A 23,792-nucleotide genomic window follows, 5' to 3' on the forward strand; every position below is an offset into this window, starting at 1 on the left:
CCACATGGAGAAAACACATGGAAAGGGGTTGGGGCTGCCAAAGAGAACACACAGGGAACAGCCAGCTCCCAGCTGCTCTCGCTCTAGCCACTGCCCCACTACAGTCATGGGAGACAAGCTAAGCTAATACCTAGTACCAACTCATTAGAACTTATGTAACAGATCATAGATTATGATCTCATGGCTGAGCCTTTTCCCAATTTCTGACCCACAAAACAGTGAAATCTAACAAAGTGACTGTTTTTACACCACTGGCTTTCACAGTGATTTGCTATGCAACAATAGTTAATGGGAAATGTAGATGTTAAATATTTGAGGAATAAATGAATGTTGAAATGAACAAACAAGTATGGAGCAGAGCCTGAGGCGGCCAGGATAGATAAGCAAAAGGCTCTCAGAGAACCCAGCGAAGACGGCCTTCTGCACAAACAGTTATAATGCACTGTGTTAGGTGATACAATTGGATAAAGAAACCACAAGGGTAAAGCAGAAGAAAGGGCAATTAATCTTGCTCCACTGGGTTTGGGGGAAGTTCCCACCATGAGTAACAATAAGCCAGACCTTGAGGGACAAGTTTGGGTTTTCTAGGTTGAGGAGAAAAGATATTCCAGCCAGAAGAAATTATAAGAGCAAAAAACCCAGGATAAAATAAGAATTCTGTCCATTTCTCCTTTCTCTTAAAATTTATTCAAAAGGCAATGGTACATACCCCTGTCCTCTAAGTTGATAGTGTTAAAAGAGTCAATATCCTTATTTTGAGAGAAAGCATGTGATTTTTCCTATCTTAAACACATTATCAGGAAAAAGAGCAAGGTAGTATGTGATGATAATATAAGTTTTTACAATACCATTAATATATTTTTTTCTTTCAATTTTCAGTAAAAAAACAGAACATTGGCTGGGCTGTAGGTAAGCATGTATAGAATCTTGCAGCTTGAGTAGAAATGCTTTATGACCAAACAGATGTGGTATGGGTAAACACAACTAGGAAGTAAAACACATACTCTGAATATAGGTATGAATTAATTACCCAGTTCTAATAAGGAATGGGCTTCAAGTCAATTCCAACGTCCAGCACATTGAAATTTATTAACCAGCTATCCCCTTACCAAAATCATGATACTGACAAAATATTTTTTAAAGTGGCCTTAACTTTAATAATTCATAAAAATCAAACTTGAAATATGAGTTTAAGAACCGCATGGTCATTTGCAAAATTTAGCTGATATGATTTTTGAAAGCATCAATTCTGGGATGCCTGGGTGGCTTGAGTCCTGCACCTGGCTCCTTGTTCAGCAGAGAGCCTACTTCTCCCTCTGCCTCCTGCTTCCCCTGCTTGTGCTCCCTCCCTCTCTCTCTCTGACAAATAAATAAATCAAATCTTAAAAAAGAAGAAGAAGAAAGCAGCAACTTCTTGGGGTGCCTAGGTGGCTCAGTCAGTTAAGCATTTGACTTTGGCTCAGATCATGATCTCAGGGTCCTGGGATTGGCTGCACTGGGCTCCACGCTCAGCAGGGAGCCTGCTTGTCCCTTTCCTTGCTCTGCCCCTCCCCCACTCGTGTTTTCTCTTTCTCTCTCAGATAAAATCTTTCAAAAAAAAGAAAGCAGCAATTTCTTTAATAACATTTAGGTAAAATTTATTTATTTCAGGAGGCTGAAGTAATGAAAACTCAGCTGAGAGTTGTAAAAACAAAAGTCTTTACTCACTTTTAAACCCAGTCTTTTTACTCCTAAAGTATCTGAGCAACATGATGAAAACAGTTAATACTAAAAGCAACATGAGCAGCAATATCCAAATCCAGAAGCCACTATAAGAAATGCTTCACACACACACTATCCTATTTTTATCTCCGCAGCTCGAGTCCCCTGAGATAAAGAAATGTGAGAGAAACGGAGCAGGGACAGAGCTGGACATCATTTTTCCAAAGGAAACTTTGTCCTTCCTTTGCTTGTCAGGGAAGGTTAGTATTTTTGTCCAACCTTTGCTAAGAGTATGTGCCAAGAAAATACCACCTAACAGACTGGCTAACTTTGCAGTAAGACCCCATTTCACAAACAAGAAAATGAGACTCAGAGGTTAAATAATGGGCCTCGCTCTACCTCCATGGTAATCGAAGTGTCAAGATCTAACCCACACCTTTCTGATTCTGATGCTTTGCTAAAATTAAGTCAAGAAGGAAATCAAACCTACGTTTGGCTTCATCTGACACAGCAAACCATGTCCACAGTACTTAGTATGCTGCATGCCAATAGGCATAAATAATTCACGTAAATAATGACACAAATACCTACACAGAAACTTAGATGTCTGTGGTTAATGGGAGAAGCTCCCTAAGCATGTTCTGGTGGTTGAAGCGTGGGGGATGGCAAAGAGGAAGGGGTTAGGATGGCTTCCCAGGAGCCCTATGCCAACCCAAAAGTCTGGATTGCATTGAGTTTTCTCTTGATTATCTTCATTGTTAAATACTAGCTTAATCTTCTCAGAGGCTATGGGATGTAAGGAGCAAATGCACCCTTTCCTCTTTTCTTTATAGCTGGAAGCATGAGAGAAATGGAGGTGTGGGTTAGGGAACCCAGACAGGGAAGTGGGCTGTTCTCTACTCTCTGAGACTGTTGCATACTTACTGAGGTTTCTCAATCTCCCCTCTAATAAAAATGGTCACCCGATGTTCTCATCCTCTGAGAGAGGGAGATGGTGCTCTCTCTGGAAAAGAACTCAGGTCAGGCCTCCTTATTTTCCTGATCATATAGGGACTTTAGTAAAGACACAGTTAGAATAAATAACCCAATTCATCTCTGTCTATGCCATCCACCATTTTGTTCAGACGGTGTTTTACCTACTCCTTTCCCCTGTTAGATTTTATAGATCCTTCAGAACACAGCTCCAGGATTGCATCCTATAAGATGCCTCTCCTTCTGTGGAGCTGCTTTTTTAGCTCCCACGGCTGGGACAGCATCTCTTCTCTGTGCTTCTTACTCACTTCTATACACCCCCATTTTATACAAGGGGGCAGTGTCCAGTTTCCTCAGACCAGCACAGTTTATATGTATTGTCTTGAAGGTTAAATCCTAGCAGTGCCCCCTTTCCCCTCAAAATATCTCAGTTTACAGAATAAATTATATGATCACCATGATCATATAGTCTATCCCATGGCTAACTTTTCCAAACTATGAATATACCATGACTGGGCTCCTTAAGTGCTCTTGCTGTTTTGTATTCATCTGTGTATTCCCAGTGCTGGGCACAGCTCCCACTGCTGAATAAAGCTGAAATAAGTGGACAGGATGAGTACCTCCTCTGTAGAGAGAGCAAGGATGTCAATCTCTATTCAACTAATATCCAAGTTCTGAAAGAGGCAATACGACATACATTAAATAAAATTCTCCTTTGATCTTCTAAGTTCATCATTTCAGGATTAATTTGGACCTAAAAGTACAGGGGTAAAGAATTACCCAAGATCTTAGCTGTTTGCCCAAGGGTAGATTAACTGAAACGCACTGAGCTTCTATCCGTGTCGGGTAGCTGTGAGGTAACAGCTGTTTTGATGGCAGACGGAGGATGACAGAGAAGATAACAGAATCCAGTTCTTTGGGTGAAAGGGGGCAACAGAAGGCAGACAGAGAAGGGAGCAGCATTTTGAACACTATGAAACAACAACAACAACAACAAAGCCAGGCTCCACTGTATTTAGACAGAGAGGAGTGAAGAAATGTGGGGGAAATGGGGAAAGAATAAAGACAGAAACTTTGGCAAAGGAATCCCTGCTCTTCATCTAAGAGCTTGAGACAAGAGGAAGTGCCATCTAACAGATTTGCTGATAGTCACATAGCTCCTAGACACATCTTTACAGAGCAAGACTGTAGTGACTCGTGGTAGCAGTGGTGCAAATGCCAAGTGGCTCTTGCTCTGACAGAATTCTTCTGGTTACTGGCAAAAATTTCAATGCTGCTTCTCAGTGCTGTCGTGGAATTAGCTGATGTTTCACAGAAGGCAAAAGGGACCTGTTGGGAGCATTTCTTGAGCCTTTCAATTTCTCTATGAAGCTACTCATGAATTCAGGATGAAGCTAATATAAGATTGAATGTAAATTTTTGCTTAAAGAATAAAATATAATTTATTTATGGTGTGATTCACCCTTTTTGGTATGCAGTTCTGTTAGTTTTAATAAGTTAGTGTGGTCATGGTTATGACCATGTTAAGGTCAAGATCTAGAACAAATCCCTCACGCCTAAAAGTTCCCCATGTCCTGGGCGCCTGGGTGGCTCAGTGGGTTAAGCCGCTGCCTTCGGCTCAGGTCATGATCTCAGGATCCTGGGATCGAGTCCGGCATCGGGCTCTCTGCTCGGCGGGGAGCCTGCTTCCTCCTCTCTCTCTCTCTCTCTCTCTCTGTGCCTGCCTCTCTGCCTACTTGTGATCTCTGTCTGTCAAATAAAATGAATAAAATCTTTAAAAAAAAAAAAAAAAGGTGCATCTTAAAAAAAAAAAAAAAGAGTTCCCCATGTCCTTAAATAGTCAACCCCTCCACTCTGGCAACAGTGACCACTATTTTCTGTCCCAAAGGCTGTGCCTTTTTCAGCAGCTATATAAATGGATTGATACAGAATATAATTCTTACCGCATTTTCAAAGCCAGTTTTTTAACTATATGTAAAAAGCATGTTAAGAATTGGTTAATACGTTTTAAAAGTATTGTGTGGATTATGGGTATTAATATTTGGAAAAAATCTTTACTATTTCTTTCCATAAAAAGCATTTAAATTTCTATAATATTAAATGCTGCCGAGAACATGTGAAACAATTTTAATGTGTTTAATTAGAAGTAATGGGCCATTCTTTGAGTCTCTTTCAAATTGAGGCTATTGCAATAAAATATTTACTATTATAAGTAATAGCATTCAACTGAAAGCCCCATTTTTAAAAATAATTGGCTAATGCATTGTAAGTACCACTAAGTGAAAGAGAAAAGTTAAACATTCTTTAAAATATGCCAACTGGCTATTTCCTCTTGAATACCATGCCTGCTTGCATTCTCTAGAGTCTTTTCCAATTTTACTTTGCTTAAAGGAGAAAAAACATCCTCTTTCAATTCCAGCCTTTTTTGAAAATATGTGGATTATAAGCAAATGAATGAATGAATTAAAAAAAAAACACTAGGGCGCCTGGGTGGCTCAGTGGGTTAAGCCGCTGCCTTCGGCTCAGGTCATGATCTCAGGGTCCTGGGATCGAGTTCCGCATCGGGTTCTCTGCTCAGCAGGGAGCTTGCTTCCTCCTCTCTCTCTGCCTGCCTCTCTGCCTACTTGTGATCTCTCTCTGTCAAATAAATAAATAAAATCTTTAAAAAAAAAAAAAACACTAAAATACTGACAGCTGGAGTACTACCACTGAACACTCAATGGGGCAGGGCATTTCTGTTTATTCAGAAAACCTGTTTCTTGCAAGGGAGGAAAAAAGCACACCAACTTTTCTCAGTAGTGGATGATACAAATACAAAACAAAAAGAAAAAGCAAACAATAGTAGCAACTTTGCTCCACACTGATGCTAGTAATTTCGAAGATTAGAATATTTGCACACTAGGTGACTTAATATTGACCTTTACTTAGTAAATTGATTGCTTACAAATTAGGACTGTATGCCATTTATCTGAGACTATAAAAACAGACTTCTATACCCCATAACTTTAGTTTCCAACAGCTTCAGAGATAAGGTGTTGACTCTCTACCATTTAGTGCTACATACCTTCCAAGACAATTTTATTCAGTGCCACGGTTTCAGCTAAGATGTCATGCTCAGAACACCTAAATGTCTATCTGTTGCTCAAGCCTTTCTCCCAAGTTCCAAAGTCAGTTGGTCAAACCCTGTACGCTCATATATTCAGCTGGGTTTTCAATAAACATTTCAAATACCAACAATCCCAAATAGCACTTATATTTGTGCTTACTCTGTTCTTTCTGTAATGTTGTTTGTCTCACTGAATAGGTCTACCATGCTCCCTGATGTCTAAGCTGGAAATTTAGGATTTAGCCTTGACTCTGTTTCTTCAGATCATTAATCTAATCAACTCCTAGGTCCAGTGAACTTAACCCCTTCTCTAATTCCTCAGTACTTCTCTCCCTTTTCATTGCCTTTTCTTTACTTCAGCCTATCATACTCTCTTGTTCGGATAGGTGAATTTTTACTGATTGAGATTCTTGCCTCAAGTCTTTCTGCCACTCCAATCCATGTTCCCCACTGCCACCATTATGATTTTCTTCTAAAGAACATATCAAAATTAAATTTGATCTTCTAATTCTGCTACTTTGATTTTACTCTGTTGCTCCTCAGTGCCTGTGGAAAAAAGCCCAGGCTTCTTGATTTGGATTCCATGTCCTTCCCAGTAATATCCCGGCTCACATCTGCAGCCCTGCTGTCTGCATCCACCCTCACAAAGCACTTTACACTTGAAGTAACCTGAAGCTACTCAAGTTCATAAGCCCCTTTGCCCCGTGCCCTTCCACATCCTTTTCCTCTGCCTGAAGCATTCTTCTTCAGTAAACTCTAGTCACCTTTCAACTCTTTCTGTACAGATTACATTCCCCAGAAAGCCTGCCCAGATCCCTAATTTGTAGATGGGGACTTCTCTGGTAATCACTGAACATACTGTAGTTTCCCATTGAGTGTTACTGTAACTGCTCTGTGTTGCTTATCTTTATACCCAGGGACTTGTCTGATAAAAAATTAAATATCTGATGCCTAGCACAGAGTGAGTACTCAAAATATTTTCCAATGAATGAATGAGCACTTGCTTTTGAGACCTCAGGAATCATTACTGGCATTGTAAGATCTTATCTATTCAGAGCAGCTTTTCTAAGACCTCTGCTGGGAAGTAATTCCCCTATTACTTTAGCCTGAAATGCTCTCTGGACTTCAAGCAGGAACACTGATTTCTTCAAAACTATTCTGTAATTTAGGTGACTCACTGACTTAGATCCCCACTACTATCGCTAATGCATTAATTACAAAGCTGGTACAGTGCTGATATAAAAACTTACAAACCAGGTTGATTATAATTGTTCAAATGTATTGTGTGATTTCAATAGTAGACCTATTTATCAGCTTATACATTTTTAGGACATCTTAAATCCTTAGACTTTTTCCCCCCAATTTAACATTACTTTTTTCATGATTTAGGCTTTACATAATAAAGTACATGTATGTGTTGGCTTAATCAAGTTTATTTGCCACCAGCATTCCCTACACTAGGGTGGAGAAAGCTTTCCTCCTTACAAGTTTCTCATTCATGGACAAACCCAAGTTCATATAAAAAACAAAAACAAACCTAAAAAGCTAACATATTTAAAATCTTGCCATAAATACCCTCCCAACCTCCCAAAATTTTGTCTTCTCTTACAGTTTCAAATGTGCCAATAAATTCATCTGTTCCCCAAATCTGATGTGAATCGACATGTTTCAAGTTGCAACAGCCAATGATTGAACCATCACAATAAATCTATCATTTAAAGTGCTTCCCCAGTTTGGCATAAGACTGCAGACCAAGTCAAGAGGGACAGACATGGGGCTTTCGCTGCCAAGTGATGGCCGAGGCCCACTCTGATTTCACATGAACTTGGAGAAGATTCAAAAGTACAACTTGTTCAATAATTGCCTCTAACAGCCTTCTCCCTAAGCTTCAAGCCTCTGGCTCATCAGTGCTTTTGCTGTCCAAAGAGATAAAAGCAAAATCCAAAGCACCAGACTTTGTGCTATGTACTGATGTTTGGGTCTCCTCAAAATTCATAAGTAAAACTATAATCCCCAGTGTGATGCTATTAGGAAGTTGGGTCTTTGGGAGGTGATTAGATCCTGAGCAGAGGGGGGAGGGGGGGTTGGTGCCTCATGAATGGGATTAGTGCCTTTTTTGAGACCTGAGAGCTCTCTTGCTCTCTATCTGCCATGTGAGCATATAAGAAGATTGCCACCGAAACCCAGAAGAAGTCCCTTCTCAGAGCTTGACCAAGCTGGAATCCTGATCTCAGACTACCATGCCCAGAACTGAGCAAAATAAATTTCTGTTGTTCATAAACCATCTGGTATATGGTACTGCACTAAAAAAGCCCAGACTAAGATACTTGGAAGGGACTGAAACACTATGACCCTCTTCTTAAACATGTTTCCTCTTCTTAACCCTATTTTGTAACTAAACGTTTCCTCATTCATAGAGATGTTGGAAATATTTAAAATGAAATGGAGGTCAGTAGTCCTCAAATGAACAGAAGTAACATTTATAACAGGATACATTGTAAGAGTAAACCATCTTCCTCTTTCCACTTAAAACGTATTCCCAATTAAAAAAAAAAAATCCCAATTTCTCACTGGATACCTATGTGCCCATGAAAACAAAAACAAAACAAAAACAAAAAAACACCCCATATTCCTCAGCCTCCCTTGCATTTAAGTTTGGCCTGGGAACTAATTTCTGTCCAGTAGGGCATAAAAGAAATTATTGTATGGAACTTCTGGGAAGTTCCTAAAAAGGGAAAGAAGTATATCCTGATTTCTATCTTCCTCCTTCCTGTTACTGGGAGAGGACACTGAGAAGCTAAAGCCGAGGGAGCCCTCTTGATTCAGGGTATGAAGATAGTGGAACAGCATGATAGGAGTCTGTGTCCCTGAAAATTGTGGATTCCAGGCAGTCCTAACAACCGACCTTTACAGACATGAATCAGTTAATGAGCCACCCAACTAAAAAGCAAAAAACTTCTATCTTTCTCAGCCACTGTTATTTTCAACATTTTATTAGTAATATATCTTTATACTTACTCATCAGTGTATCTGCAAATATCAGACATTAGGCTAAACGCTCACTTTAGAGCAACTATGTAAGGTAGGAATTATGATGTCTTTCATGAGTGAGGAAAATAAGACTCAAACGTGTTACATAAGGGATCTAATGGCACCAAGGTAGAAGGTGGCTAAGTCAGAAACCCCAGATGAGATTCCAGAATTTATATTTCTTTTTCCTGCTTTACCCTATTACTCTATAATGTGGGAGTAAATCCCTCCTTGTGTGCCTGTAGCTAAAACTCTTAATCTTCTTATCCACTTTTGAAATTAAGATTAAAAACCTCTGCCTCCTATAGGCACTACTGTGAGGACAAGTGGGTTTATTATTGTGGAAAGCACTGAAGTCCTTGGGATTTAACCACTATTTAATTTATGTAAACAGTTAAAACTATTTAAAACTTTTTTGAACACAAAAAGTCAGCAGTTATACAAGAAGATTTCACTTCCAATAGAGCCACAATTAACTAATTTGTGCCACAAGCCTACATTTGTTTCAGCTGGTTTACAAAATTAAACTCCAAATCATTAATTAACTTCCTGTTCCAGAAATCCATTCTGTGAGGCCCAACATTTAGCTGGATTGTGTTCAACCACTCAGCTCACAACTTTGCCTTGTCATCCTGCTGTGGCTGTCTTTAATGGAAGTGTCTCCCATTAAATACAGGAGGAACAGCAAGTGGTGCTGTCATACCAACTCACAAAAATACCTTGGTAGAGGCTCAACCCATTGAGCTACCCAGGTGCCCCAGGTTGTGTTCTCGGGGTCCTGGGATCAGTCCCCGCGTCGAGCTCTCTGCTCGGCGGGGAGCCTGCTTTCCCCACTCCCTCTCTCTGCCTGCCTCTCTGCCTACTTGTGATCTCTGTCAAATAAATAAATAAAATCTTAAAAAAAAAATACCTTGGTGAAGACTGAGGGTTGCTGGGGGGGGGGGTTGGGAGACGGGGGATGGGGTTATGGACATTGGGGAGGGTATGTGCTATGGTGAGTGCTGTGAAGTGTGTAAACCTGGCGATTCACAGACCTGTACCCCTGGGGATAAAAATATATTATATGTTTATAAAAAATAAAAAAATAATCGGACGCCAGGGTGGCTCAGTGGGTTAAAGCCTCTGCTTTCGGCTCAGGTCATGATCCCAGGATCCTGGGATAGAGCCCCACCTCGGGCTCTCTGCTCAGCAGGGAGCCTGCTTCCTCCTCTCTCTCTGCCTGCCTCTCTGCCTCCTTGTGATTTCTGTCTGTCAAATAAATAAATAAATCTTCAAAAAAAATAAATAAATAAAATAAAAAATAAAAATAAATAAATAAATAAAGATTAAAAAAAAAGAAAAAAAATACCTTGGTGTCTTGGTAACATACAAGCAGTTCAACTTGGTTGTCTGCGTTAAGACACTATAATTTTTAAAAAGGAAATCCACGTTTCTTGGCCTAGGGTTTTATTGTTTGTGTTCCCTCATCTCCAGAAAGAGTAATTTGGATTCCATGACTGCAAAGGCTAAGACCACCTCAAAAATTCTGGACTCCCTATATAAAAATGTGACAGGGAAAATGCTTAGCTGTTATGTCTAGAGTCAGACTCGGATTAAAAGCCTGGCTATGTGACTTGAGGCAAATTATATAATCAAAGTTTTGTTTTTCTCATTAGTAAAATGAAAAGGGTTATATGATCTACAACACATCACAGAGTTCCAGGGATGCTTAAAAGAGATAATGACAATGTAGATAATGTAGACTTCTGCATCAGTTTCCTCCTGCTTCTGTAATAAATTACTGTAAGTTTAGTAAATTGGCCTAAAATAACACAAATTTATTATTATATAGTTATGGAAATCAGATGTCCGGTACAGGTATCACTGGACCAAAATCAAGGTACCCCCTGGGCTATGTTCCTTGGGAAGGTTCAGAATTAGTAAATGTTCCTTGAGGTTGTTGATAGAATTCAGTTCACTGTGGCTATGGGGCTAAGATCCTGCTTTCCTTGCTGGCTGTCAACTGAGGGCTGTTCCCACCTTAAAAGCCATCCAAAATCCTTCGCTCATGGCTCCCTTCCACCATCTGCAAAGCCAGAGATAGCAAATGAAGTCCCTCTGAAGTTTGAAATGTCTCCTGCCTCATCCTTAATTGTTACACAGCTCTGACAAATGCTTCTGCCATCCTCTTTCCCTTAAGAGTATTCAGATGGTTACTGTGAACCTCGCCGCATAATCCAGGATAACCTCCCTATCTTGAAGCCATCTGCTTAGTAACTTTAATTTCATCTTCACCTTGAATTGTTTCCTTTTGTCATGTATGTAACACAATCATAGGTTTACGGGATAAGGACATGGATGCCTTGGGGTCAAGACCCTATTTGTCACAAGCTCTGAGCATAATACCTGGCACGTCGTTAAGTGCTCAACAAATAATAATAGCTAGTATTTATGTTTACGCATCACCAGATAGTGACTTAAGGGCTGTAGGGATATTTATATAGTTCATCTGGCTAACAGTCCCCTTAACACACTCATATCTTCATACACATCAAAAATGAGAAAATGACAGGGCTCCTGGGTGGCACGGTCAGTTAAGGGGTCTGCTCTTGATTTCTGCTCAGGTGGTGATCTCAGGGTCCTGGGATGCAGCCCCGAGTCGGGCTCCATGGTCAGTGGGGAGTCTGCTTGAGGATTCTCTCTCCCTATCTCCTGCCGCCCCTCCCCCCCCACTTGTGCTCTTTCTCCCTAGAACAAATAAATAAATTTAAAAAAAATAAGAAAAGGAGTCAAGGAAATAAAAGTTTTCATTGTGTAAGAAAAAGGCAGAATGAATTGAACCCAGGCAGTCTCGGTCTATAGGCGGTACCTGTAAGCCTCATTCTTCCTCCTCATTTTAAATGTTATTATAACAATCAGGAAACCACGAAAGCCTTTGCTTAAACTAATACCAGGAATGCTAAATTATTTCAGTATAAAGCTACAGCAACATTGGCATTTATTTGGCATATGCTCTCATTATATCTTCTCTTCTTTGTCCTAGGATACGGGCTCACCTGGATCCAGGACTGACATTTCATCATTCTATTTTGAGTCTGACCAGGTGGCTGAGAAGGGAAATTCTTGCTAAACGAAGGTATTCTGTATGAGAAGAAGACAGATGATATATCTACCTCTTTTTAGATTTCAAAAATTGGGGTGCCCTGGTGGCAGAAGTCCGTTAAGCACCTGCCTTCAGCTCGGGTCACCATCTCAGGGTCCTGGGATGGAGCCCCACGTTGGGCTCCCTGCTCAGCGGGGAGCCTGCTTCTCCCTCTCCTTCTGCCCCCCTCTTCACTCAGGCTCTTTCACTATCTTGCTGTCTCTCTCAAATAAATAAATAAAATCTTTAAAAATATAGGTTTCAAAAATTGCTTACTATCTTCATGAGAGTATTACAGAACCAAAAATACTACCATCTTCATTTTTCAACAACTTGTATCGTACTTGTTTCATATTGAAAACCTACTTTGACACACCAGGGAAAGAAAGAAGCAAGCAAATCACCATTACTTTGGACAACAAAATACCTTTCATTCTCCTGCACAATCACGTCTCCTTTCTTCCATGAACAGAGTGGTTTGGGGGAGGCTCTAGGTTTACAGTCTAAGCTGACCACGCTGCCCACTTGTACCTGAATCAGCTTCTTCATTGGAGTCTTTGAAAAATCTGGAGCAGAAGCTGAAAGGCAAGAAAGATGAGAGAACGATAATTTATTATTTATTAAATAAATTAGAATTTAATATTTTAAAATTCCTGGAAGTTCCAAGGCTGACTTTATAACCACTTTGAAAGTTTCCCAACACACAGATGTCAGTACTTGATTTACTTAATTGACTGGGAACCGCTCACAAGATTTGGGGGCTTAAAAATTAATTCCTACTACTGTGTTTTCTAGAAGTTCTAACTCTTGGGATGATTACCTTACATAGGAATTTTTGAAGCTTATTGTGAAGTTTTTTTTTTTTTTAATTTTTTTTTTTTTTTTTTTTAAATTCATGAGAGACAGAGTGAGAGAGAAAGAGAGAGGCAGAGAGAGAAGCAGACTCCCCATAGAGCAGGGAGCTCGACATGGGACTCGATCCCAGGACCCTGGGGTCATGACCTGAGCTAAAAGCAGATATTTAACTGACTGAGCCACCCAAGCCCCCAGTTGACTGTGAAGTTTTAAAATAGCTCAATCGGAAGCTATTAGAATGAAAGACATTTATCACAAAAATTTCTTGAAAGTTAGTTCTATCAGGCAACAATAGAGTCAGTCTCTCCCATGATTTCTGAGACTCAGCACGTGGCACAGCATCTGGCACTCAGTAGGTGCTCAGTAAATGTCTGTAGAATGAAGGCTGAATACTGAATTATTATTCTCTTGCATAAAAATTATCAAGATCTATTATAAAATTTTTACATGGTTAGGTTTAACTTCTTTGTTGGAGGACTATATAATAGGAATTACTACATTAACATTACAGTAACATTACAGTAACGTTACAGTAACATTAAACATAATAATATGTAGAGAACCTTATATATGGTAATAATGCACACAGTGCTGATCCTGAAACAACACCTGAACATTCAAGATACATAATAATGTATTGTTTGAATGAAATGATACTTTTCCCAGAAAATCAGCCTTCCTTTTATTGCAAATGTGAAAAAAGTGCATTTCTCCTAATGTCTAATGTTCTGTTTGAAGGAAAATTCCAGTGAATACAATGTATTTTTTTTTTGGGGGGGGGTAAGTGGAGATCACATAGCAAATTATATTATGTAGTTATATATTAGATTATGGATAAAGAAGATATGTTACCCAGAGGTCACTGGCCTTAAAACTTAGGATCTTAAAAATAGTACTTTCAACTAAAAAGAGCCCTTTTTATTGAATGAATTACAATACATTTTTAAAACTTTTTTAAAAGATTTTATGCATTTACTTGAGAGAGAGAGAACAAGCAGGGGGAAATTCAGAGCAAAGCCGTCCTTCTTCCATTAGACTGATTATAGTCATGAAAACTGAATGTGTTGGGGAGCACCATGAAGACCCTGATGATGTGATGATGCTTGAGCCCAGGATCATGTTCTGCTCCGATCCAAATCTGTACTTTCATTACATGGAACAATAAATTTCACTTCTTCTTTCTCTCTTATGTGTTTCATGCTATGCTATTCTCTCATTATTCTGGTTGATTTCAGGCATTTACCTCTTACAAGTATTTTTCTGGATAATCGCCCTAAACATGATATAATATTTTCTATACTTTCATATACTTAAAGTGCAAGAAGAAGAAAATAATTCAGAACTTCAAATATTGGAGCCTTGTTAATTAAAACTTCAGTACGCCCAATGCTGGATGCTTTGAGCAGGGTCTCTAAAAACAAAAGCAACTCTTTGTGGATCAATAAAATATTGTTTTGAATTCTGTTTACTTTTCTCGCCTGGCAACAGAAAACACCAAGTTCACTTATTCTCTTAAAAGGCATTGGTTAGTTTATAATATCAGAGTTGGATAAGATGTTTGAGGTCAACACTGTTTCATTACCATTGCACTATTTCAACCTTTGAGCTTATTCAGGCCACAATTGCTGCTTTTCCTTAGAAATCATAAAAAAAATTCCCTGATTAAAAATCTTGAATGATACTATTGCTAGACTGTAGATGCTATAGGAATATAATAGGAGAAGTAAATATTTCTGGTTTTAGCAAAAATGAAGATTTAAGAAAAAAAAAATATGAGAAGAGAAGCTTAGTCTTACCTACAACCTTAAGTTCAGCACTGGAATAGACGAGACCATGTTTGTTTTCTGCGATGCACTGGAACATGCCAGAATCAGTCACATTTAGGTTCGATATTGTAAGGGCACCATTTTCTATCTGTATTCTCTCCTAGATGATAACAAAAATCTCTTGCATATAAATGTATATATCATTTTAAAGGAAAAATGAAAACCACTATTCTTTCAATCATACACAAACCTCCCTCATTTCCTTCAGAATATTAGGCAATCTGGCCTGAAATGGTAACATTTCCTTATTTGAAAATCTTAGACTGATTTAACATAATAGCCACACATTAGAAATATTAATAAACACCCTTCAGTCCAAATGTCTATCAGTAAAATAAATAACAAAGTGAGAGGTAAAATACTGTGGGCATTTAGTTTTCCCTATAGTTAAAGTTGCAGACTTTAAAAAATGTATCAATGCTTCTATCCTGTCAACTGGAAAGGTTTTCACCATTTTTGTAATCATGCAAATTAAAGACATTATAAATTCTGTACATTAGAAAAGGTTCCAGAAAATATATTTATTAAGGGTGTGTAGGTACTATGACAGGTTATATATAGAAATTTGAAGGAACCTAACTGACTTAGTACACGATTTTTTAAAAGAACAGAAATTACATGGCTTAAGAAAGAAATTGATTGAGAAAATAAGTACTCATGTAAGAAGGTAACCACGTAACAACACATTTTGTCTCCAGAGGCCATATCAAGTTGTCATACATGGAAAAAGAAATTATACTCCACATTTGATTAAAGTCAGGTCTTCTCTAGTTTCAAAAGCAAAAAAAAAAAAAAAAAAAAAAAAAGTAATCAGTTTTAGACAAAAATCATAAAATCAACTTTTCCCGATGAAATTCATTTGTTGAAAACATTTCCTTCTTGGCAGACTGGGTACTTGATTTTATAGATTTCCCCCCTTTACTCCTTTTTAGGTGCAAATGAATGTGTGCAAACTCAAGAATTGACTTTGGCAGTAGGTATGAGGAAGGCATTTATTCAAAACAAAATGAAGGGAAGAAAGATTAACTAGCCTCACTACCTTACCTCGAGCACAAGGGCTTCTCCATTTTTCAACCATCGGTAGGAGGGTTTGGGCTTACCACTTGCCCGGCATTCCCAAAAAAGACTGTCTTCCACTGCTATTTCTACATCTTTTATGAGCTGAACCCAATGAGGCTTTGCTGCAAGGAGAAAAAAAAAAAAAAAATCAAACCACCCAGCAAATAAAAAGTAAATACTTTCTACAAATGGATATAAACACTGTGAACAATGGATTAATATGAGCATAGTGGCTAAAATTATATTTAATACCCTATTTACTAAGTGGATATGGGAAACATTTCTAGATTTGAGAATGAATGTTGCAATCTGTCACTTCCTAAGCCAAACTCATTATGCCTTCTCTGTTTTCAAAATTCTGGGCACTGTCTTATGTTCTTTTCATTCTTTCTTTCTTTCTTTTTTTTTTTTTTTTTTTTTTTTTTTTAAGAGGGAGAGAGCACAGGGGTGGGGGTGGGGGGCAGGAGAGGGAGAGAGAGAGAGAATCTCAGAATCTTAACCAGGCTCCATACCCAGCACAGAGCCTGAGGTTGGGTTTGATCTCATGACCTTGAGATATGACCTGAGCCAAAAATCAAGAGTCAGAGGATTAATGGGCTGAGCCACCCAGGTGCCCCAGCACTGTATTATATAATTCAGATGTGTATTAGTAGCTGGTAATGCAGGTACACAAAACAGACTCCTTTCCAAGCACATTTGTGAATCATAAGGTCACAACTGATGACAACTTAATACATGAATGACAGCAGATACTAGTCTTAATTATGCACTAAAAATTAACATCCGTAGAAGGGAAACTTTGAGAGCTGAGGAAAAAAACCTTTCCCTCAAGTTAGAAATAACTTTTAATTAAATACAAGCCAATGAGCATCTTATGAACCTCTGTGTGAATTAAAATGAAGGCAGAGAAAGATGGATAAATTGGTTCAATTTGAATCATACGATTTTTTTATGAAAAAGAAGTTGCTCATGCAACCTTAAATTATGTATGCAAATCAGCAGCGTCAAGTGGATTTATCATTTTCTCTTACATTTTAGAAGATATTTGGAAAATTCGTTTTACAGATGAAAGCAACATACCGCTTACAACTGAAGCCACTCAATAGACACAGTATATTCAGCCAAGTCTCAGCTTGCATTTTAAATCCAAAACTGGGAGGTGAGATGTCTTACTGGTTTCACATTGCATTATGCATGTGATGTCTACTGTGGGATTCACATTTGCATCCTCCATATGGAGAAACAGTTTATCTATTTCTATTTAATTGCAACCATGGGAAGATTTGTCTTTCCATTCCTATCTTGTAAAATTGCTTTTTTATTTTTTCTTTATAAAGGAAATTGAAATGAAAATGTAGCTATTTAGCTTTTAGAGAAAATGTACTGGTCTAAATTTTACATTATTATTTTTTATATAAATGACGTGCCCAGTCTGAAGTGTAGTTCTGTTCAAAATCACTTCACTCTACTTACATTAAAACACATTTTCTTCTTTTGGGAAATATCAGCCTTCATGGAGTAAGACTGCGAAGAGACTCACACATGAGTCCTTGACCTAAGACTCAAGTTTCTAGCAAAAAATTCCACTGGCTTCATATTACCACCGTTCTCCTCCTCCAAACGGGAGGATAATTTGCCGGACTGAAGCTAATCCTGAGATCACGACTGCTATGTTAATTGTGATTTCCCGTCTTATTCTATCACATGAGATCCAAATATCCTATCAGACCATTTCTTACATGAAATAATAGAATGGATAACCAGAGAAATGCCATGCACTGGTAGAATATACTAGGCAAGCCAGAAATGTAGAGTAACTTTCATGAAACACCCTATCTCATTAATTTCTGATTTCTTGGGTATATAGCATATCACCTACCTAATGGAATAAAGCAGTAGTCTATCTTATCTAGTCAGTATACCGGATGACGTTAGTTATTCCTTGTGTATCTAGTTTCTCCTTTCTTTATTTGTAAAATAATCCCCATTTCTCTTTGAACTATCCTTTCTTCCATCACCTCACACTGCACATAAAATTTAGGGGAACCTGACCACATTCCCTGTTCCAAACAGAGGCTCTGAAGTTGTTTAAGACAATTCTCCTTGCTAGTGATTGTTTTAGGACTAAACTGTGGGATTTGAGAAAGGAATTTCAAGATGTTTTGGAGACAGGAAGAATGAGCAAAAATTGATATTCTAGTCACTATGCCTGGCAGCCATTTTGTGACACTACCAGAGACTATCATGCAGAGGAAGGGAAAAGAGAGATAAGGGTAGAATCAAAATGACCGAGAAACTGAGCAGAGCCCTTATTCTAAGGTACTTGAACACAGCTTAGCTTTGAATTTCTTGTCCTAGGAGGCATGTAATTGTTTATTATTTGCTGTTCCACAGAGCTAAAACACTCCTGCTGAAACATTCAGGCACTTGGAATATCTTCTGTTTCCTTATAATGCTCACTTCTTACCCTGGGTCAAGTAATGGTTTCTCGGAAAGGCTTCTTTGGAGTTTTCTCCTATGAGAAAAAGGCACTTGTTCTGGATGGTTTTGGAGCTGAACATTCACATGGCTTATGTGCTCACCAACCCAGCTCTTCATCATCCCATCAGCATGTAGACTTTGACCCCAGGTAACCTCACCTTGCTGCTATGTATTCTAACGCAATAATGTAACAAGAGGGTTAAAAAACACAGAATGACTCATGATACTATACCAGGCCTCCATTTTGTCTCTGACAGATCTTTAAATCTTACAATAGTTGAACAGGTGTCAATCTCATCATAACTATTGTAGATTTTTTGAGGGAGGTCGTAAAATGCCCTATAATTTTAATATTTGTCTTTACAAATGTTTTCCTCCCTGAAACATTTATGTATGCAAACTGTTTCTATCTCCACTTTCTAAGATAAACAGAATGCAGTACAATTTGCCTTTCACAAAAGTGGTCAATTCCCACTAGTTTTACAATGTTTCTAATGGTTACACTGAAAGTATATATTTATTGAGCATATTCTTTATGTATATTATATTTTAAAAAACTGACTTGAAAAAATTTTTTGAAAAAAAAAGGTTATTTAATTTTCCTATACCAAAAGACTATAAATAAAGGTACCATTATTATCCTTTCTTTATCCAAACAGAACAGTACATCAAATAAATGTGATTATAAATTAAAGGAAGCAAACACAGCAGAGTTACATTATTGGAAGGGAGAGAATTAACACTGAAGAACTCAAAAGTCTAAGTTGATGTGGTTTGTCTAATGCAGTAATTAACGAGTTCTCTAGTCAACAGTCTCTTTCTGCCTTAGTAAAGATCACAAAGGAAGATACAAAGTCACATTTTCCAGGGGAGAGGACAGATGCAAAGGAGATCTCTCCCTGATACGATCAAGTGTGTAAGACATTACTTGAAGGAAAAAAGTGAAATATTCATTTTCATATGAATCATTTTAAAATGCAAATAGAATATGTCATGCCTCCGACCTCACTGCAAAATGTTACTGTTTTTTAATTCCCCCTAAATATTCATCATTTTAAAAATGGGAACAGAACAAGTTGCACATTGGCATTCTGCCATAAATTCCCACCACCCAACATTTTATTGAGAGAGCACAATCTAAAAATCCAATTTGCCCAAAATAGAAGCTCACCATAGTAAGTGAGACGCCCCCTGGCGACATTTCTTCCTCGTGAATTCTCAGCAATGCATTCATAAGAACCTGTATCTTCCTGTTGGAAGTTTGGAATTTCAAGCACACCATTGAACTTCCTCAGTTTAATCTTACTGGGAAAGGGGAGTCCATCACTTCTCCTCCAATTAATCTGAGGTACAGGACTAAGAAGAAGATTTTCAGGTTATTGCTATTTTAAACAAAATCCTGGATGCATTTTAGGCTTGACAAATTAAACCTTTTGGAGCAAAAAGGCACCAGGTTTCAAATGCAGAACATTTCCAGTTGTCACTTACATAAAATTGATACAAGGATTTACCTCCACTGATATATCAAGAAAATAAGTTGTGCATTTTCCTGAGTTAATTAATGATTTAGAGAAAAAAGTTGAGCACATAGCCACTGTATTTTATAATATGACAAACAAACAAGCAAAAGAAAAATAACACCAATCTAGCTCATGACATTAGGCCGTTACAGTCGTTTGCTGCAAACTGTCTTATATTTTATTTTTCCTTTGGTTCCTAAATGAAAGAAGATTTTAGAAAATAAGGATGAGTCAGTCAAAAACTATCTTGATCTTTTACAGCAAACTATTTCAGCACATTGGAGTAAATGTTATAAAACTTACTTTCCAAGAGCAAAACATTCCAATTTCACAGTTGCACCTTTAGCTGCTGGAAGAGTTTCTGGAAACTGCACTTCTATTTTTGGTTCATATTCACCCATCACACCTGTAAACCCACAATTCAAGGTTAATAGTTTCAATATTTCCTTTAGAATTGTCCCCCCCTTTTTTTTACATAAAACTTCCTTTTGCTCCATTTTGAACTAGTTGCTCTAATGATTTAAATTACTCACTAGCCATCTGTTGGGCACCTTTCAAAGCAGAGATGACTGGGCCAAACATGCAACATTACTAAACATCAGGGACCTTGAATTCCATGATTCCTAAATTACCGTCTGTAGAGCAGTTCCCAGAAAACCATTATACCTTTTACATTGTATAAAATGGGAGGCTTTTTCATTCTGCATTTAATCTGGACATTTCTAGTCAAAGTGAAATATACAATGTATTATGACTTCCTGAAATATCCTAAAGAACAAAAATTATGGGAGGGAATTTACTTAATGGTGCCCTGGTAGCAGAGAAACCAATCTTAAACTTATTAAATGGCACCCCGGAGACAAGAAACAGTAACTTAATAAATGAGAAAGGTCAAATTCAATTATAACTGACTGGAAAGAAATGCTTAGATAATATGTGGTCATGGCATTGTGCTGTATCAGATATGGTTTTGTGTAAGTAGGGCAGTTATATAGGCTTACAAATCTACTTCCTCTGAAGTTCATGTGCTTCCTTGAAATAGGCATGAAGGGGTTGAGGAAACACATTCTTTTTTCTTTTTAGCTTTATTGAGGTATGATTAACAAATAAAGATTACATATATTTAGACTGTAAAATCTGTTGTTTTTTTTTTACTGTGTACAACATGATTTAATATATGTATATGCTGTTAAATGATTATGTCAATCCAATTAACACATCTAGCACCTCACATAGATACCATCTTAATTTCTAAATATTCTGTGGTAAGAACATTCAGGTTGACTCTCAGCAAATTTCAAGTACATAATACAGGATTATTAACTATGATCACGATGCTGCTGAAAGTGGGGGAAATGGTGAGGGGGTGGTCAAAGAGTACAAACGTTAAGTTATAAAATGAATAAGCTTTGGGAATCTAGTGTATATATATATTTTTTAATTTTTTAAAATTTAAATTTAATTAATTAACATACAATGTATTACTGGTTTCTGAGGTAGAGGTCAGTGAATCATCAGTCTTACATAATACCCAGAGCTCATTAAACTCATGGCCTCCTTAATGTCTATCACCCAGTTATCCCATCCCCCACCTCCCTCCCTCTAGTGTACATTTAAAAAATTTTTAAGAGATGCTTTATATCCTGTAACAAGATAACCAGAGTTTTAAGAACCTCAAGGTGCCTGAAATCAGGACAGGTGACTTCATGACAATGTAATTTGAGCCTCAGACTCAGAAGAACCTCAACCTTGGTTCAGTGATCTCCTACCACCATCTTGAAATTCTTAATAATTTCTGAACAATGGAGCCACCATTTTTATTTTGTACTCATCCTGAAAACCATATAAAGCTGGTCCTGGGTAAGGATTAGGTACAGGGACCTGTGGTTAATGAAATAATCTTCATCACTGTACTCATAAATATTTTTTGATCCCCCCAAAATGAAATAATTCTTCCTGATACACTTTTCACTTCCCCCCTTTGTTTTTGCTAGTATCTGCAACATTTACATTTAGAGTTGCACCTTGAAAAATTTCCTACCATCAGAACGTAGCACCAGAGGAGTTGGGGAGCCCAGCACTCTGGCATTCATCACCGTACTGGTCACCACACATGTGTAATTACCCACATCGGATGGCTCGACCTTGGCTATGTAGAGATGGCCTGTCTCTTGAGAGACAAATCTCCGACTATCTTCTTCAACAAATGATGGATATTCATTGAAGATCCAAGCATATGATAGTTCTAGTAAAATTTGGGGGGAAAAGAAACTCCATTAAAGAAAGCTTTCCATATTATACTAAAAAATACACAAAACTGTCTTTACCACAAAGTACTGCTGAAAGCTTTTATTGCAGGTCATGAGAGAAAGAGTTCTGTGAACCGATTCTGCGGTCATTCTGCATTACGGTGGAGGACAGTGCTGATTAGCATTCTTGTGGGAGCAATATTGTTACCATCATCATTATCACCAATCCAGACCTCTCCTGACAAGTCTCTCTGGGTTCAGTCTTTCTCCCTTTTAATTTGTATCTCTATACCACACATTCTGTGATCTTTCAAATGTACCAATCTTATCATGTCCATTTCTGATAGAACAGCTTTCTGCAGTTCCTTGGTGCTCTTGGGAATAATGCAAAATTTCTTAACCTGAATAGGAGGCTCTGCAGGGTTGAGCCCCTGCTGAAAGCCTTCGCACCTGGGTGTTTCTGCACATGCTGCTTAGAAGCCTAGAGTGTCCTTCTTCTCTGTCCACTCTTCTGCTTCCCTCACCCCGTTTCGACACGAAACCCCATTCTGTCGCAGTTAACTTTCAGATGGTTTTCTTTTTTTTTTTTTAAAGATTTTATTTATTTATTTGACAGAGAGAAATCACAAGTAGATGGAGAGGCAGGCAGAGAGAGAGGGAAGCAGGCTCCCTGCTGAGCAGAGAGCCCGATGCGGGCCTTGATCCCAGGACCCTGAGATCATGACCTGAGCCGAAGGCAGCGGCTTAACCCACTGAGCCACCCAGGCGCCCTCAGATGGTTTTCAAAGCATGGTTCCAACTATAAGGAACCACCTCTTCGGAGAAGTCTTCCTTCATCCTTGTCCTCAGGGCAGATTCTCCTATCGAGAACAACTCTAAGCTCACATCATTCAAGCACTTACTGCTTTGTATGTAATGGTCTGTTTAGTTATCTGTCCTCCCACCACTTGGTAAACACGGATGTCAACTTTGATCCTGACTGCCCTCCTTCGCCCAATTAGCAAAAGGAAATATCCAAAGGCACTTAATAGTCCTCAATAAACATTTATTGAGTTAATTAGGGATACAATTATGCTACCATCTCCTATGTAAAGTCCAATAGGAGATTTCTTGACTTTCAGGATCAAGGCAAACCAACTTTCTCCAAAGGAACTAATGTTCTTCTGCTCTGTGATAATGAGGGTAAACAATACCAACCTGCATTGCTCTAGATGCCCAATTTTTTAGAGGCAAGATGTTATTTAAGCACAGTTACCATGGTTGGCTCATTTGAGTCCTTCTTTCTATGGCCCTAGTGTCTTTTACAATTTTATCAGCCTTACGCTATTGGTTTATGACGGTAATGCTTTTTCAATAGAATTTTCAGAAGATGTATGTAATGAAAATAAATTCAGTGAGTAACAAATTCAAAATACATTGAAGGCCTAATTCCAGGAGTGATGGGTCTTTGCATTTGGTAAAGTGGGACAGTAAGTCAGTATACAAAGAATAATGAGACAATGTAAAAGGGCTGCGGGACAGTTACTCTGGATTTCAGAGGAAGGAGAGGTGACATTCTCTCATGGTCAAAGAACAGAAGAACATTCTGAGAAGCAAGGATCAAAGCACTCCAGATGAAGTGAGGGGCATGTGTAAAGCAAGCAGGGGAGAGAACGTGGTAAGGACCTAGTGGCAAGCAGACAGCATTGACTCCCTTCTGCCTTTAATGCAAATGTGAATGTCTGATGATTCCAAAGGTTAGTAAGTCAATGTCAAACTGTGCGCACGTTGAGACGTGGATTTTTAACCTTGAACTGCTCTCCACATCATTCTATCCTATCGGCAGAGTGTTTCATGACATCCAGTCAGTCACCTGATAGGTTGTGAAATCTA

At 38.3% G+C, this 23,792-nt stretch overlaps 1 protein-coding gene across 1 annotated transcript in view; it reads right to left on the reverse strand.

The window, feature by feature from the left end:
* CNTN3 (contactin 3) overlaps nt 1-23,792 on the reverse strand; it is a 336,483-nt gene that overhangs the window by 80,350 nt on the left and 232,341 nt on the right. Inside the window, exons 6-11 of the mRNA XM_032325229.1 lie at nt 21,713-21,916; nt 19,975-20,077; nt 19,323-19,507; nt 15,656-15,792; nt 14,582-14,711; nt 12,358-12,508 (exon numbers count right to left, since the gene is read on the reverse strand). Coding sequence (XP_032181120.1) covers nt 12,358-12,508; nt 14,582-14,711; nt 15,656-15,792; nt 19,323-19,507; nt 19,975-20,077; nt 21,713-21,916 — 910 coding nt within the window. The remainder of the gene's footprint in view (nt 1-12,357; nt 12,509-14,581; nt 14,712-15,655; nt 15,793-19,322; nt 19,508-19,974; nt 20,078-21,712; nt 21,917-23,792) is intronic.

This window comes from Mustela erminea, chromosome 1 (genome assembly GCF_009829155.1).
Source record: "Mustela erminea isolate mMusErm1 chromosome 1, mMusErm1.Pri, whole genome shotgun sequence".
Taxonomy (NCBI): Eukaryota; Metazoa; Chordata; class Mammalia; order Carnivora; family Mustelidae; genus Mustela; species Mustela erminea.